This window comes from Schistocerca piceifrons, chromosome 7 (genome assembly GCF_021461385.2).
Source record: "Schistocerca piceifrons isolate TAMUIC-IGC-003096 chromosome 7, iqSchPice1.1, whole genome shotgun sequence".
NCBI classification, from domain to species: domain Eukaryota; kingdom Metazoa; phylum Arthropoda; class Insecta; order Orthoptera; family Acrididae; genus Schistocerca; species Schistocerca piceifrons.
This window is the reverse complement of record NC_060144.1, coordinates 399,632,921-399,651,684: the sequence shown is the minus strand read 5'-3', so window position 1 is coordinate 399,651,684 and position 18,764 is coordinate 399,632,921. Positions and strand designations below refer to the sequence as shown.

Sequence of the window (18,764 nt, the reverse complement as noted above, 5' to 3'; positions counted from 1 at the left end):
ACTGCGGATAGGTGGCGCTCGGTGGGTGTGTGACTCGCCCGTGAGGCGTACCGAGGCAGTCTGTGCAGTTGCGACAGCGCTGCGCCCCGGATGGCACAATAGTCACCGCACCTCGCTAATAAAAGGAGATACCGGGTTTGAATCCCGGTCGGAACACATTTTCGTTCGACGCCGCTGACTCCGCTTAATATCCCACTGCAGATTACAGGAGTCACCCCCCTTCAATTCACATGTAGTTCTCATACTGTCTGAGACACAACGCTCGTCGCCACTGACTTCGCTTAATGTCCCACTGCAAATGACAGGAGTCACCCCCCCACCCTTCAATTCACATGTATTTCTCATACTGTCTGGGGCACTACCTGCAGTCATTATTACTGGCGTACCTACTCACTAGCTGCCAATGATCAGTGTTCTCAGTATCGTGACCAGAGGATATTTTAGTTATAAATCTTGATCCTTTGTCCATTTTCTTAACGAATGATAGCGCATACACGTTGTATTGTTACTGTAATGGCCTTCTACAGGTCAAGAGGAACACTTGAAGACGGGTGTGTATCGTCCGGGTCGACACAGCCCCTTATATTTACTCCCAAAACGCCACGCGTAATATTGTCTTCCGATGAGTGACCCCTACAACTTCAATTCTTTGTGTCCGACAACTGCTGAACTAAATGTCCCTAAGACGTCGCTGCGGTATATGCCTATTTGGCAAGCTACTTCCTGTACTTACAACCATTGTTACCGTGAAACATCAATGCGTGCTCAGACTGTCTGAAATGGTACATCGAGACATTTATTTAATGTGGTGAAACGTCGTAAGTAATTCGCTTTCTCCCGTATATGATCGGAGACTGAATGCTCCACTACACTGCAGTGAGAATGTAGGTTTGTTCTTACCTCAGGTGATTGAATATATTGGCATCTTGTCATCAAGAGAATACTTGGAAAGGGGTTTCCGCTCGAAAAAACATGAACTATTCAAAATGAGATTTTCACTCTGCAGCGGAGTGTGAACTGATATGAAATTTCCTGGCAGATTAAAACTCGGGACCTTTGCCTTTCGCGGGCAAGTGCTCTACCATCTGAGCTACCCAAGCACGACTCACGCCCCGTCCTCACAGCCTTACTCCTGCCAATACCACGTCTCCTACCTTCCAAACTTTACAGAAGCTCTCCTGCAAAACCTTGCAGAACTAGCACTCCTGAAAGAAAGGATATTGCGGAGCCATGGCTTTAGCCACATGCTGGGGGATGTTTCCACAATGAGCTTCTGTAAAGTTTGGAAGGTAGGAGACGGGGTGCTGGCAGAAGTACGGCTGTGAGGACGGGGCATGAGTCGTGCTTGGGTAGCTCAGATGGTAGAGCATTTGCCCGCGAAAGGCATAGGTCGCGAGTTCGAGTCTCGGTGCGGCACACAGTTTTAATGTGCCTTGCAGTTTCATGAACTATTCAAGTTACAAGCGTGTAGAAAACTTTGCTTTTTTTCGTTAGTTTATTATAAAGTGAAATGTAAAAGTATCTGCCACAATATATTCTGGAAAAGCGACATGAAATAAAAATGTGGTTGTTCAAACGTAAAATAAATTTATTCCATCAATTTGTGTCTTTCATTAATTTAGAAAAGACGTTACATTGAACGAGTCCTCTGATGACCATGTAGCGAACAACAGTCGCATGACTATAAGAAAGATCTACCACGGCTAGGTTTCTGCAGTCACTTGTCAGAGGCCACAGCTGACGGTTTAAAGTGCTCCGGAAGCAGCTGTTTGGTCCGGAAGACATCTGCGAGGAACTTGGCAGAAGCCCGCGCCTTCCTTGGCCTGTCCGGGTCTTCAAAGTCCACGTGGAACAGTCCAAACCTCACTCTGCCAAAAGAACACATACATATGAAGTTCCAACATAATGTGGGAGCGAGGACCAACAACTTCGATTACTAAATTTTATTTTTTCCAGTCTCTGTCACTATCGCATACAAAAATTTTTACGGATTGCATTGTACATTCTCAAACCATAGCCTTCAACGTAAACATTAACTTACATTTCCGCCAATGCAGACATCTGCAATAGCAATAACTGGTATTTTTATATGTATAAAACAGTAATGCTTATACAAGATACAATGATTTCTTAAAGACAAGAAATGACAGCTCACTCCAATCGTGATGCTTAGCCGCGCGGGGTAGCTTCGCGGTCTAAGGCGTCTTGTCACGGACCGCGCGGCTCCCCCCGTCGGAGGTTCGAGTCCTCCCTCAGCTCGGGCATGGGTGTGTCTGTTGTCCTTAGAAATAAGTTAGTTTAAGTTAGATTAAGTAATGCGTAAGCTTAGGGACCGATGACCTCAGCAGTTTGGTCCCGTAAGACCTTACCAGAAACTTCCAAACTTCCGTAATGCTTAGCATACGCATTATCATTTTATACATACATAAAAATAACCGTTATGACTGTAGGATACGTGTGCACTGGTGGAAATATATGCCAACGTTTACGACGACGGCTGTAGGCTGACAATGGACAAAGTAGTCCGAAACCAGCCACCATAAATTTAAAAAAAATTGAATGCAACTGTGACAGAAACTAGAACACCTTCAGTTCATTAAAAAGCTCTTTGTTCTTCATCACTATGCATACAAGATGAATTGGTAATTTATATAAAATAAATATAATTCTAGAATAAAAATGATTCCTTTAGTAGTATGATAATCCACGGTTTGAATCCATGACCTTGTAAGTCAAATTACATTTCCTGAGACAGACTCTTTTAAGTATCGTTATTTCAGTTTTTATGCAACACTGTGACATAGCTAATACAATGTATGTTACACTTCATATCTTACACTAGCATAATTTTTCACACGTCAGTAAATGACGCAGAGTGCGTTTATTGCAACATATCGTACTGCACACCGTAGCTTCACAGTGTGAACTAAATGGGAAAAACCGATCGGTTAAAACCGATATCCGTATTTTAATTCTGAATGGCTAGTATTTTTCGGTATTTGTTTGGTCTCTGTTTTTTATGTGTTTTTTTTAAATTTTTGCTAATAACCGAGTAAAAAGAAAAATATAATTATCCATCGCAGCAGTGCTACAATTTTTCTCTTATTTTTAAAAAAAGTAATTTTTAGTTGTAATATTTGCATTGGTTTGAAATATTGTGTTGTTATAGAAAATTGGAAAAGCGATCAATGCTATTTTAATAACAATGTCGACAGAAACGAGCAGCAAACACATGGCATAAAAATTGGTACAACACCGCTGAGACAATAATGTCCGGGCTGCGTGTGTTGTGGCTTAAAGGTGCGCGTGTACGTGCAGTGCGCTAGAAATGCCGCCCCCCGGTCTAAACGGTCGTTTCTCGCTATTGCAGTGCAGAGTGGCGTCAACTCTAGTACGGAAATAGTTTTTCGAAGTGACCTAACAATTAGGTGTAATGCTTCATTTCCTTGAAAAGATTAAATATTTGTCTGCCACTTTTATGAAATAATAATACAGTAAGGAAATTCTGGTCGCAGTAATAAATGAAACACTTAATAATTCATTCAGAGTATACGTAAACACGAAAAACAGGGTTCTTCAGTCTCAATTTTCACCCTTTAGCACTGACTATTTGCAGTGCCCAAACAGTGGTATGATACGAGAGTACAAAATGATTATCGAGCAGAGTTTCAAGAAATTGGAATCAATAGGAGAATACCAATGATTTTTTATAATATTCAACCAGGCATCGCTTTTCGAGAAAAGAGCGACCGGTGGAAGAACTACGTTTTATTTTATTTGCTTATTTAATTTAATATTTAGATTCTACACTAAAGAGCCAAAGAAACTGGTACACCTGTCTAACATCGTGTAAGGCCTCCGCGAGTACGCAAAGGGGCCGCACCACGACATGGCATTGACTCTACCAATGTCTGAAGTATTGCCTGAGGGAATTGACACCATGAATCCCGCTAGGCTGTCAATAAATCCGTAAGAGTACGAGGGAGTGGAGATTTCTTTTCAACAACACATTGCAAGGCATCCCACATATACTCAATAATATTCATGTCAGCGGAGTTGTTTAAATTCAGAAGAGTGTTCCTGGAGCCATTCCATAGCAGTTCTCGACGTCTGGGGTGTCGTATGGTTTGCCCGTCGGAATGCACAATGGACATAAATGGATGCAGGTGATCAGGGATGCTTAAGTATGTGTGACCTGTCAGAGTCGTATCTAGACGTATCAGGGGTCTCATATCACTCCAACTGCGCACGCCCCACACCATTACAGAGCCTCCACCAGCTTGAACAACCCCTGCGAACGTGCAGGGTCAATCGATTAATGAGGTTGTCTCCATACTTGTACACCTCCGTCCGTTCGATACAATTTGAAACGAGACTCGTCCGACCAGGCAACTTGTTTCTAGTCGTCAACAGTCCAGTGTCGGTGTTGACGGGCCCATGCGAGGCGTAAAGCTTTGTGTCGTGCAGTCATCAACGGTACATGCGTGGGCTTTCGGATCCGGAAGCCCATATCTATGATGTTTCGTTGAATGGTTCGCACGCTTACACTTGTTGATGGCCCAGCATTGAAATCTGCAGCAATTTGCGGAAGGGTTGCACTTCTGTCACGATGAACGATTCTCTTCAGTCGTTATTGGTCCCGTTTTTGCAGGATCTTTTTACGGCCGCGGCGATATCGAAGATTTGACGCTTTACTGGATTCCTGATATTCACGGAACACTTGTGAAGTGGTCGTAAGGAAAAATCCCCACTCCATCTCTGCCTCGGAGATGCTGTGTCCCATCACTCGTGCGCCGACTGTAACACCTCGTTCCAACTCAGCTCTTGATAACCTGCCATTGTAGCAGCAGTAACCGATCTAACAACTGCGCCCGACACTTGTTGCCTTACATAGGTGTTGCCGACCGCAGAGCCGTATTCCGCCTGTTTACGTATCTCTGTATACGCATGCTACAGCAGTTTCATTGGCGTTTCAGTGTATGTATCTTCTAATTGAGTGCGTCAATATTTTAAACTTGGTTCGATTTCTGCGTTTATTACAGGAATAATAGCAATAAAAAACCGAAAATCAGTTATTTTGGCCATTTTGAGCGGTGTTAACAGTCAGGTTGAACTTAAGTACAGAAAACCGGTTGTTTCAGCGACAACCACCATCTCTGGTGTGAACCGCGCCGTCCTTCGACGCTCTGTAGCGGCTTTGGATGACTTCCTAAGCACCCCTTCGAAAACCCTAACAGTTCATCAGTATCGTTTTTTTGCACATTTCATTTTCTGTGTACAATATTTTACACGATCCTTCCAAAAATTTTCATTTATTAATTTTCTCATAAATTAGTATTACGATCATATTGTAGTTTTGAGTTCAGTTCCCGTGCTTGCAGAAAAATAATAATTAATTAAGGATGGGTCCGCCTTTTAGGAAGTGCACAAATTATTGTTTTAACACCCAAACGTGTTTCACCACAGTTGTGGCAGCCTCAATGTTTATTATTATTTTCCGAAAATACTTACATACAGTTTATTTTTAGTTTAAGGAATATGATACATCAGATTTTGTTGTCATTCGAATTGTATGTACACTTTGCCTTTTATTTTACATTGTATGTGTCCTGTGGCTGCCAACCGAAATCAGCCACAGGTCTAAATTAGTAACTCGTGTCATCTGCAAACATGAGGAATGTTAGACAATGTCTGCATTGATTTTTTTGTTTATTATCTAATCTTTAAGATGTTTATTCTAGTAAAATTCGTGGCATACCCCGGTCTCTGACGTTACCATTGTAGTATTTGACGAGTCCTTGGCTGCGACAAGTTCGTTTTTGTGTGCCAAACGTGTTTTTGTGAAGCTGACCTAAACTTGTGGACATCGATAAAGTTTTGTGAACCTTAGCTATGCCGAACTGTTTCGTGTAGTTTGTTACTCATGGGTTACGTTTCGTATTTTGACAGTGTTTACTCCCGTTTTCTCCTGCTCGTTTGTAAATACTGCGTCCTGTTATATTGCTGTGGCTTGGACAAACGTTTCGTTGCACAAATTTACGTCTCTGATGCGCTTCCGACTGTCGTTTGTTTATTGTTTTGCTTTCGTTTGACGTCCGCGATCATTGAATCTATTCCATTTGTTTCCATTCTCTCTCTCTCTCTCTCTCTCTCTCTCTCCCTATCACAACAGGTATGTCCAGTTTAGTTGATCAAGTGGGTTTGTTAGTAGCATGATTAAAACAGGATGCTAATAAGCAGCAATTCTAACACACCTGTAGAACATTAGAAATGAGTCCACAGACACTACTTACGTGTACCCGAAGATCCACTCCAAATTGTCCAGCAGGCTCCATGCAATGTATCCAAACACCTTAACGCCGTCTTCATTTATAGCATGCAGTAGCTCAGATAGGTACGCCTGCCAAAAGAAAATAGCTTACGTAAGGGAAATTTGGCACGATTATAAGTATACTGATGAAATGAAAGAAAAGAATTTATGGTTTCACGTCCAACCGATGACGCTAAGTATAAAAGTGCTGAATATAGGTAACTAGTAGTATCTACATCTCTAGAGAACTTTAAGCATTAATTATGATTATGATAACACATAGAATAACCGCTACAGTGCCTAGACCGATATGTGTCTCTCATGCAAAAGCTAGCCTATAATTTGTACTTTGCTCATAATAGAGTGCAAAGTGTATTAGAGTTTCATGTCTCCTCAACATGCACAAGGAACGCTACTCTTACCAGAGTACTGATGCACAGTGTTGTCCAAAAGTGTGCTGCGACACATAGCTCGACACGAACGAGCTACTGACCTATCAGATGCCTCTCCATAATGTGCAAGGTGTTCACTAAAATTATCAACAACCACATAAAAAGAAGATTTTAAGAAGGCGCAAGAATAAGCTGGCCTTATAAATAAATATAGCACAATGGTCTAGAGAGTTTTTGATTTAGTTGCAACAAAATCTGAAGAAACATTCCCTTAGAAACAAAGCACTATTCAACCTGTGATAATATAGTGATGAATATATTAGTGTTACAGCTCTCGTCAGACTTCATCAGGATAATGAGAATTTCGAATTTGATAGAGGAGTCAGGCACAGTATTCCTTATCACCAAAAATTGTTCTCAGCACTCTTATAGAAAGTTTCTGGATCCTTAAACTGGAAAAAAGAGAAAAACGTGTACGTGTTATTATTATAACACACATGGACCACTGCTATTCCGTTCATAAAATTGTACTGTTTCTCTGTAGAACTTAACAGAGCAAGTTTGAAGGCAGGACTTCAAATGAACTAAGTGCAGTCACTCTCTTCTGTCATTGGCTGTTCGCATCAGCTGGCAGTTCTGATTAAAATAATACTAGGATTAATATAATGTGCAATGAACTCAGAACAAAATCGTACACATTCACAACGAAGACATAGAGCCAGCTGACGAGTTACTTGTGTATGTAGGGCAGTTTAAAACAATGACTGGATGGGCAGCAAGAGAAACAGAAGAATGAAAAAACCCTTGGGAGCTTTGGTAAACTAAATGGGATTTTCAGAACTAAGCTTCGACATATGTGATAAAGAATGTTTACAATCACTATGTATTCACATTTTTTACTTACAGCAGTAAGGCATGGAGTTCAAATGCAAAAAAAAAAAAAACCTTTCTTAACTAAACTTTGCTTTGCAAGAAATGGAGAGATGCATTTTAGAAATGCAGGAAAACAAATAAATGTATCAGGGAACAGACTTGAGATGAAACACAAAAATGTAGTAACCTATGCATACAGTGTCAATGTTTCACAACTGGAAACAGTGAACTCACAGGAATTTCTGGGTGTAACGATCTATGGAAATACAAAGGTACAGCAGGTGGTAGACGTCGCTTCATTGGTGAATTACTGGGAAAGTGCAATAGGTCTACTAAGGAGATTGGCCGGCCGTGGTGGCCGTGCGGTTAAAGGCGCTACAGTCTGGAACCGCGCGACCGCTACGGTCGCAGGTTCGAATCCTGCCTCGGGCATGGATGTGTGTGATGTCCTTAGGTTAGTTAGGTTTAAGTAGTTCTAAGTTCTAGGGGACTGATGACCTTAGAAGTTAAGTCCCATAGTGCTCAGAGCCATTTGAACCATTTAAGGAGATTGCTTAGAAAACACTAGCGTTATTCATCCTGTATTATTGCCCACAACTAGAAGACCTTTAACAAATAGGATTAATAGGCAGTACTAAACGTTTACGAAGAAGGGCGGCATAATAGGCACAGGTTTGTTTCTCTCGCAGATGACCGCCTTGGAAATGCTGAAAAATCTCAAAAGGTGGACACTTACTGACAGATGTCAGATAGCTTGCAATAAGCTTTCAAAGTTTCAAAAACCTGTACTAAGAAAAGAATCTATGAATTCTAGTAGAAGCCTTTACATATCTCTCCCAGAGGGGCCATAAAGACCAGATTAGACTAATATAAATTATGTGATCAAAAGTATCCGGACACCTATTAGTGGACATAAACATAGTGTGTGTTCTTCCTTGGTCTTTATTGTGGCTTGAACTCTACTAGAGACGCTTTCAATGAGGTGTTGGAATTTGGAGGAATGGCAGTCCATTTTCGCTCAAGAGCTGAAACCAGAGAAGGTATCAGTGTGGGACACTCGAGCCGGGAATGAAGGCGACGTTTTAACTCATCTCACAGGTGTTCCATTGGCAGACCTGTCCATCTCAGGGATGTTATAGTCCACAAACCATTGAATCCCAGATGCTCCTTTACAAAAGGGTGCAGTGTGTCCTAATTGTCCCCGTACTGTATGCAGTATGTACTGCTGTAAAATATGTTCATGTCCTTCAGCATCGCAGTGGTTAGCACACTGGTCTCGCATTCGGGAGGACGACGGTTCAATCCCGCGTCCGGCCATCCTGATTTAGGTTTTCCGTGATTTCCCTAAATCGCTCCAGGCAAATACCGGGATGGTTCCTTTGAAAGGGCACGGGCGACTTCTTTCCCTAATCCGATGAGATCGATGACTTCGCTGTTTGGTCTCTTCTCCCAAACAATCCAATCCAAATCCTTCAGCATTTGGCGTTTTTTAGGGGTATCACAACCTATCCACGAAAAACATACCCATACCGCGTAACCCTATCTCCTCCGTACTAGACTTCTGGCACTACACATGCTGGCGTCACTCGCCAAACAGTACACCTGTCATCGGACTGGCACAGAGTATAATGTGATTCATCATTTCAAATTACGTTTCCAGTCATCGCTTGCCCCTAGCGACGCTCTGTACACAACCTCAAGAATCGCTTAGCATTGACTACAGAAATTGGTAGCTTCTGAGGAGCCGATCGAGCAATGTACACAATTCTCTACACAGTCACTGTGCTAGCTGAACTACTGGTAGCACTTCGGAGATCACAAGTAAATTCTTACGGCGATTTCGTGCGACTTTTTAGAACCACGCACCACAGTGCTTTATAGTCCCTGTCCATCAGTACATGAGATCTGTCTGGTCTTGATTTAGCAGTGGTTGTTCCTTCGTGGCGGGCCGCTGTGGCCGAGCGGTTCGAATCCTTCCTCGGGCGTGGATGTGTGTGATGTCCTTAGGTTAGTTAGGTTTAACTATTTCTAGGGGACTGATGACCTCAGATGTTAAGTCCCATAGTGCTCAGAGCAATTTGAACCATTTTTATCCTTCGTGTTTCCACTTCACAATCACATTACCAGGAGTCGACTTGGGCAGCTTGAGAACGGTTGAAATGCACCTGGCTGAGCTCTCCTGGCTGACTAAATACCACTGTTACTGCTATTCTACTGACAACACTGCACACTTATACTGGTGGGACCGCGTCTCGTGACATTCCTCGTGTACTCCATATCTGAATGCAATAGGAAGAAACGTAAGTGTTCGATGGGAAGTACCTACAGCCATGGATTTCACAATGGCTTGTAGACTATGCTGACATACATTCTAAGAAAAAAAAAAACGACGCACTACGATGCAGTATCCGAGTAGGACGGAAATCGGTAGATGTCATGCACACGAACAGACAAATTGGATGATTTATTCAATAAAAAGAGCTTCACACATGGAGCGTTGATCTACCTCTGGCTCTTATGCAAGTAGGTATTCGGCTTGGCACTGATTGATAGAGTTGTTGTATGTACTCCTGAGTAATGGAGAGCCAAATTCCGTTCAACTTGCGCGTTACATCGTCAAATCCCGAGCTGGTTGGAAGACCCCGCCCATAATGCTCCAAACGTTCTCAATTGGGGAGAGATCGGCGACCTTGCTGGCCAAAGTAGGGTTTGGGAACCACGGTGACAAGCTGCAGGACTCTCGCCGTGTTTGGGCGGGTATTATCTTGCTGAAATGTAACCCCAGGATGGCTTGCCATGAAGTGCAACAAAACGGAGCGTGGAACATCGTCGACGGAGCGCTGAGTTTTAAGGGTGACGCGAATGACAACCAAAGAGGTCCTGCTACAAAATGAAACGGCACTCCAGACCATGGCTTCTGGCTGTCGGGCCGTATGGCTGACGACAGTCAGGCTGGTATTGCATCACTGTCCGGGGCGTCGCGAGACGCATCTCAGCAGCTGATCTGTGCTTAGTTCGAAGCGGGACTCATCACTGAAAACAATTCTATTCTAGTTGTAATACCATAGTTCAGACACTACATATCTTTTGCTGATTTACACTACTGGCCATTCAAATGCCTACACCACGCAGATGACGTGCTACAGACGCGAAATTGAACCGACAGGAACAAGATGCTGTGATATGCAAATGATTAGTTTTTCAGAGCATTCACACAAGGTTGGCGCCGGTGGCGACAGCTACAACGTGCTGACATGAGGAAAGTTTCCAACCGATTTCTCATACACAAACAGCAGGTGACGGCCGTTGCCTGGTGAAACGATGTTGTGATGCCTCGTGTAAGGAGGAGAAAGGCGTACCATCACGTTTCCGACTTTGATAAAGGTCGGATTGTAGTCAATCGCGACTGCAGTTTATCGTATCGCGACATTGCTGCTCGCGTTGGTCGAGAACCAATGACTGTTAGCAGAATATGGAATCGGTGGGTTCAGGAGGGTAATACGGAACGCCATGCTGGATCCCAACGACCTCGCATCACTAGCAGTCGAGATGACAGGCTTCTTATCCACATGGCTGTAACGGATCGTGCAGCCACGTCTCGATCCCAGAGTCAACAGATGGGGGACGTTTGCAAGACAACCATCTGCACGAGCAGTTCGACGACGTTAGCAGTAGCATGGACTACCAGCTCGGAGACCATGGCTACGGTTACCCTTGACGCTGCATCAGAGACAGGAGCGCCTGCGATGGTGTACTCAACGACGAATCTGGGTGCACGAATGGCAAAACGTCAATTTTTAGAATGAATCCAGGTTCTGTTTACAGCATCATGATGGTCGCATCCGTGTTTGGCGACATCGCGGGGAACGCACATTGGAAGCGTGTATTCGTCATCAAATGGTTCAAATGGCACTGAGCACTATGAGACTTAACTTCTGAGGTCACCAGTTCCCTAGAACTTAGAACTACGTAAACCTAACTAACCTAAGGACATCACACACATCCATGCCCGAGGCAGGATTCGAACCTGCAACCGTAGCGGTCGCGCGGTTCCAGATTGTAGCGCCTAAACCGCTTGGCCACTCCAGCCGGCTATTCGTCATCGCCATACTGGCATATCACCCGGCGTGACGGTATGGGGTGCCATTGGTTACACGTCTCGGTCACCTCTTGTTCGCATTCACGGCACTTTGAACAGTAGACGTTACATTTCAGATTTGTTACGACCCGTGGCTCTACCCTTCATTCGATCCCTGCGAAACCCTACATTTCAGTAGGACAATGCACGACCGCATGTTGCAGGTCTTGTACGGGCTTTCTGGATACAGAAAATGTTCGATTGCTGCCCTGGCCAGCACATTATACAGATCTCTCACCAATTGAAAACGTCTGGTCAATGGTGGCCGAGCAACTGGCTGATCACAATACGCCAGTTACTACTCTTGATGAACTGTGGTATCGTGTTGAAGCTGCATGGGCAACTGTACCTGTACACGCCATCCAAGCTCTGTTTGACTCAATGTCCAGGCGTACCAAGGCCGTTATTATGGCCAGATGTGCTTGTTCTGGGTACTGATTTCTCAGGATCTATGCACCCAAATTGCGTGAAAATGTAATCACATGTCAGTTCTAGTATAATATATTTGTCCACTGAATACCCGTTTATCATCTGCATTTCTTCTTGGTGCAGCAATTTTAATGGCCAGTAGTGTATTTTGCTTTCTATTTTGTTCAACATTCCATCGTTGAGCTTCTGTATCTATTCTATGATTAATTCGGTACTGTATAGAAATGTGTACTTGTTTCTTTGTAAAAACTTTGATGTCCTGATAAGAAACATATGCAATATATTGTCTTCATTACCTAAACTCTTTGCCTCACTTGGAGAGGAACAAAAATTATTATATATATAACTGAAAATTTGTTCAAATAATTTTATGTTTAACTGTCAATATGTGTAATTGATCTGTTTTGTTCAAAAGGTTTGTTTGTTACTCTGTGTTTGCTGATCCTCACTTAAGGTTATTAGTTCTTTATATGCATGAAATATGTGGTTCCTCTCCGGAACTTTGTAACGCGCGCAATATGTGGTTGGCATGGATCGAAAGGTGGACGGAAGAGTTAATCGGGAACGAGCTACCGAACTGACAACAGCTTATGTAAAAGTCGTATATTGTGCTGGTGCCAAGAGAGGATTTTTGTGCCGTTTTCCGATATGCCAAAGCCTCGGATGGGTGGATTTGTAAGCTAGCTCTGTTTTGCAAATGGTAGCTATCATCGCCACCAAAAAATGACAGAGCGTTATCATTACCAACTGTAAATCCACCTGCCAAGATGTACTCCCCACCACATTGCGCAATCACTGTACCGGAACAGAAGAATTATAGTAACGTACAGGATCAGCTCATTGGATATTTTAGTGTATTCAAATACAAGGTAACTTATACTCGAACTCTTATAGCTATCTTGATTTTTATCCCCAGTCACACAACCACTTTGGGTCCTTCCCAAGTCAAATATGCTTACCGAGTGTCCATATTGTGAAAAGAGGAAAGCCCAGTTATTAATTCAATAATGCCACTTGAAGATAGTAAGAAGAAACTAAGTTAAAGTTAATGTAGCAGAACTGAGAAATATAGTAAATGATGCTTGTTGAACTGCTTATTAATATTTTGTTGCCAACTTCAAAAGTGAATGTTCTCAAAACTGTGACTTATAGAGTTTTACAAATTAAATGATCATAGTGCAGCCTGTTGAAAATCACCCAAAGGTGAGTTATTGTCTTGTAACTACGTCAAGTTGTGTTCTACTGCAGTAAAAGTTGAGAACTATTACTGTTGAAAGTTACATGTTCATGCTTGTTAAGGGCTTGTTTCTCTAGTGTATTGAAAGTGTGTTTAGTTTTCTCTATTACAGTGGTCAAAATTAAGGACCTGCTCCACTGAAAGTAGTTCAAATGCACAAAGTTACTTAATTATAGAAAGTTTCAATTACTCTTGCTATTCATGTCAAGTTCTGTATAATATTGGTTTCGTCTCATGTATTAAAAGTGCATATTAATAGTGTAACAGGATCCACAGTTTGTCTATCGTGCTCATGCTAGATAATGATTAATAGAAAAACCACTATCTATGAAAACAGTAACTTATTTATTCAAAGGACAGTGAGAAGTAATTTGTTAGTGAATTCCATTTAATTTTCTTTCTAAGTAGAAAGGTATTTGGTAGTGAGAGACCTAATCCATGCACAATACCTAATTTTGCAGTGAACCATATCCACAATCCAGGTCAGATAGGAAAATATATGAAAAAGATACTGAATCTCTGCCTAATTTTAGCATTCTGTAGTGCAATTTAATAGTAATGTAATTGAAATTATTCGCTTTGGCTAAGCCCTGAAGGCAAAAGTGTATGTCACTATCTGTTGACTATCTGTTGTACTTATGCAAATAGCTATGTTCTTCTATAGTTGTTAGCACTTTCTTTAACGTGAACATCTGCTAGTGATAGAGTTCATTGCACTCTCGTGTGATAAAGTATAGGCTGTGTCTGTCCATTAAAGATACTCATATCAATTTTACTGAACAGGAATGTTAATCATTCTCATGCCTAATTAGGCTGGCGACCGTTTTCTTTATTCTTTGAACAGTGTGGATAGGTAAATTATTGTTTGTTACCTTTTAAATGTTTACGTAATTCTGACTTCACTTCCGATAAGTCACCTCCGTTAGACACATCACGATCAACACAACAATATTCCTTTCAGAGGGTAACACTGCACTGCTTCTTTATACTGTAATTGCTTCAATAAAAATAATTTGATTATACGAACTGCCTCCAGCTTTGAGGGTATGGTATAGCAGTAGGAGTGGTAGTGTTATACAGTCAATGAGATTCTAAGCCGAATGTCACTGACAATACTGCAAACGGTGTTTTCGGTGTACAGAGGTCAAAGGTGTTGGGCTTAAGGGGCACCGTGAGCTCTGCCCCCTTGATGTGAGCAGCCTATTAATGGCCCTTCTGGTCAATGAAGCACCAGTTGCACGTCAGAGCAATGATCATGGAGCTCTGAGTGGCTAACGATTGCTTGCTCCTGAACATCATCTCTGTAGGTCGACCGCTTCCTTCTTGACGCTGTGTTCCGCCATGGTTCCACCCACTCCTGCCAACATCCCTCCTATTCACATGTCGAGCGATTGCTCATTACTCCAACCGGCTTCTTTGAGCTCAAGTAACATCCTCTTTCAAATTCTGACATGTGTGTGTACTCGTCAAGCACCTGTGTGTGAGACATAGTTACTGTGCAACTGAATACACAGAATAAAATTCACAAAGACTTACACCCCCTGTTATCTACATCTCCGCTGTTTGTTATCCTTGCCATATTCATGGTGAGACTGTACTGAAGAGTCACACATCCATTTTTCGGCCGGCAAAGTTTACAATTTTTCATTTTCCGTCCCGTTGATACATGTATGAATATCAATTTGTAACCAATTTGTAGGATGTGAAGGCAGGTGCATGGCAGGCGGACTAAAGGCTTTCGTTGTTCGATTCAAGAAATAAGAGAAAGCTGAGGCGACGGCCTAATGGAAGATAGGTGGATAACAACAGAAAACATGCAGAATCAACATGGATGTGGATAACAGAAGACCGTAGTACTGCATAAGTCTGGGCGGCTTTGTCCTGCAGGGGTCATCTAAAGGCTGTTTCTGTCGCTACTGCTGCTGCTGATGATGATGATGTTCTCAACAGTAAAAAATATTATATCAACATTTTACAGTTAATTGTAAAATAATGACCCCAGACAATTGCGGTTTGCCAGAGGTTGTATAGTCATGGTGTAGAACTACGCACCGAAAAGTATGTCACTCGCATGTCGTCCTGCAGATCGCCGGCGTCGCCCCAGCCGTTCTCGGTGATGACGATGGGGCAGCCAGGGTACTGCGCAGAGACCCAGCGCAGCGTCTTCCGGAACCCCCACGGGATGCACTGCGCACACGACAGGAGATCAGTTAAAGCAGTCACACTCTTACATCCTTAGTAATTCCATACATTTCATACGATGCTACACTGCTGCCCATTACAACTGCAATCATTGTGATATTATTGCGTAGGTGGCGGAAGATTTTGGTAGCACCTCTATGTGAGAAAGTAAATTTTATTGAATATTAATAAAGGTCATATTTTCTTCCAGTATTGTAATTATAGATGTCATTATTAACTCCGAACTCTAATAGAGTAACGTATTGTGTCTGTTGTTCCAGCATGATTATAGGATTTATGAGTAAACGTTTTATAGTAGATGCTACAATATCAAAAATTTTACTGATTATTATAGAGATGATCACTTCGGTCTAATAGGCTATTTGTAAACGCTGTATAGATATTTATTCTAATTGCGTATCAGAATTTTTTTTAATTTCAGGTTACCTTCAGACCTGAGTGCACGTAATTTTCTAATCACATTGAGTTAGCACACACAAAAATGGTTCAGGCGAAGTAAAAAGACAAACAAGCTTCGTTATTTTTGTATGAAATATAAATATTACATACATACGACGACGTTTATCAGGCTTCTTACTTTGACTGTACCATTTTTGATATGCTTACTGTGTGGTTAGAATGCTGAGTGTACTGAGGTTTGAGGATGGTCATTATTGACAAAAATTTATAACCCAAAACAATTTTGTAATCCGTAACTGGAATAAATATATGTCAATACCCACCGGGATCAATGTGGATTTTTGTTGCGACTATGTCACCATTCGTAATTTCTGAATGCAGTGTGAGACCCATGTGCATTTAAAATATTTGCTCTCAGTATCCTCATGGCTCGTGGATGCACGAATTATCACATTGTATGGGAATACAGCGAAAGTTGTTCGTATCATTAATTCGTTCCTATGGACTCGATGTGTTCACTTTCCAACCCTGTGTACCCAAGTCTAGACCTCAGAATTTGTGTTGACACTTGCCCACTTAGCCACCGAGATGCAGCCAAAATGATTAAGCAAATATAACACGAATCAGTTATTATTTTATAATCTTTGTACACTTTAATGTTATCCCAACTGAACAGAGAATGGCAGAAGAACGTGAACACCGCGGCCTGCCTCCTCGACAGCTCTTACCCTGAGCCAGGGCGCGGGGCTGACAGGGTAGGATTCCAGGTGTGACGTCACGGCCCCGGAGTCGTGCTGCATGGACGGCACCCGGCCGGACTCGCCCGCCCTCACGGACAGCGTCGTGTAGTGGTTCAGCCCCAGGAAGTCAGCAGAGCCTGTGTGAGCAGAGATATCATGTATTACAGGCCACTGCCACACGTCCAGGGATTCACAAATCTTTAAATTAATACTTAATATCTTATCGAGGTGTACAACTTCCCCTTATAATAGTTCCGGTTCGAGTGACCGCCCGTGGGCAGCACGAACAATGGGGCTGCCGGGCTGTAGCGTGAGTTCCGTGCTTGCCTGGACTCCAGCACGCGGGCGTGGGTGGCCAAGGCCGAAGCAACCCGGCGCCCGTGCTCCACGGGGCAGTGTTGGAACAGACTACCTTGTAGCAACAACTCAAGCGCACAGAGGCTTTTCAAAGTGGTAACCAACAGTCTGTAAATTGAAGGAGGAGAACAAAAGAAAGGGAAGAGATCACTAATGTCAGCTGCATCAGGACATTACGCGCAATCGGCGGCGACGAGAAGAAATGGTACCAGACCCGGATTTGAACCCGGGATCTCCTGCTTATTAGGCACGTGCGTCAATCACTGCGCCATGCGGGACATTTATCGCTACTGCGCGGACTATCGCGGCACGCCTCGTAGCTATCCATATTTCCATCGAGCACCACCTATCCGCATCCGCGGTCCATTTCCGCGACGTTCGCTACTCTGACATTCCCACAGGAGGTCGGACGAATTTGTCCATCCCCACTGAAGAAGGGCAATACTATGTACTGTTGCCCTGGTTTGGAAATATCATAGACTGGGGGCTGATGCACAGAGCAGCCTGAGTTATAGTGGGGAGGTGGGTAGTCTCCATGTGACCCGTGTTTATGTTTAGTGATTTTGCTGCTTCCTCTTCGTTTATTGCTCTCACGTCAAATGAAAACAAAATGGATTTCTGTGGCCGGAAGGTATGCAGTGAATTAAAATACATTCACATAATTACAGAACGCCAAAATATGTTATTAGTTTCAGATTTAATTTTATGTCCACCTTTCTGATAGTCAAACATTCATCGCCTTGCAGAACAGTGAAGTTATTTTTGTCGGTTTGCTAAACAAATTTGGCTTTTAATAATCTTTTCAGCTGAGGCAGTCAATTTATTTGAAACAAAGTATTTAATTCCACACTATTGAATAGTTTCAACTGTCCGCTGCATTTCAAGTGCACTTTTTCATCTTCCAGCACGTATGGCATTATGCCATAATAAAGAACGAAACGTGACACAATACAGAACTGGTACTCCAAGGAAATTTATGTTCGAATCTGGGCATATGAATGTGCACTTTAAGCCAAATTATGCATTTTACTATGGTTCGTGAAATTCTGATGCTCTTGGAGTATCTTCTAATGACTTGTTTCTTTTATGAGATAATGTAAGATTTTTTAATGTTTTACACGTACGAACATACGGGCTTTCTGCGCCATCGCAGCTGCACAAACGCGGTAACATCTGGCGCTCTCTGGCAACTGATGAAACGAACCTATTTCCTACAGGTCGCAGGAAAATATTGCGAATGGTTGCTTGAAAAGTGTAAATTTCAAAGTAAATTTCCTTCTATGCAAGATTAACTATGTGCGAGAATGTACGATGAATTTCTTAAATCACAGACCGTTTGACTCACGTTTAAAAATCAACTTTGATGATGACCATGTAGATGAATTTTGAGCCTAGAAGTTTAGACATTTATGTCGGTGTAAAAATTTTACTGGCACATCTGTGTGATGTATTTTAAAGTGTAACAGGCGCAACAAAGTTCAATACTATATGTGAAAGCTTAGCTTCTCTTTCAGCTTATTAATCTTAGAGACCAATATTATATGTAAAAGCTTTTCTTTTCTTGTAGCAACACTATATATATTAATTTATACCATTAACTTTTCCTACTTATGTGTTCGCGCTACTTAACAGGGATGTTGCTATTGGCTGACTACACCATGTGTCCTATGCTTTGAATATCAGCTGT

At 42.4% G+C, this 18,764-nt stretch overlaps 1 protein-coding gene across 1 annotated transcript in view; it reads right to left on the bottom strand.

Moving 5' to 3' along the window:
- Positions 1-1,570: 1,570 nt before the first annotated feature.
- Positions 1,571-18,764, bottom strand: part of LOC124805121 (myrosinase 1-like) — a 217,336-nt gene continuing 200,142 nt past the window's right edge. The window contains exons 9-12 of the mRNA XM_047265573.1: positions 16,709-16,857; positions 15,432-15,566; positions 6,294-6,400; positions 1,571-1,868 (exon numbers count right to left, since the gene is read on the bottom strand). Coding sequence (XP_047121529.1) covers positions 1,718-1,868; positions 6,294-6,400; positions 15,432-15,566; positions 16,709-16,857 — 542 coding nt within the window. The 3' untranslated portion in view covers positions 1,571-1,717. The remainder of the gene's footprint in view (positions 1,869-6,293; positions 6,401-15,431; positions 15,567-16,708; positions 16,858-18,764) is intronic.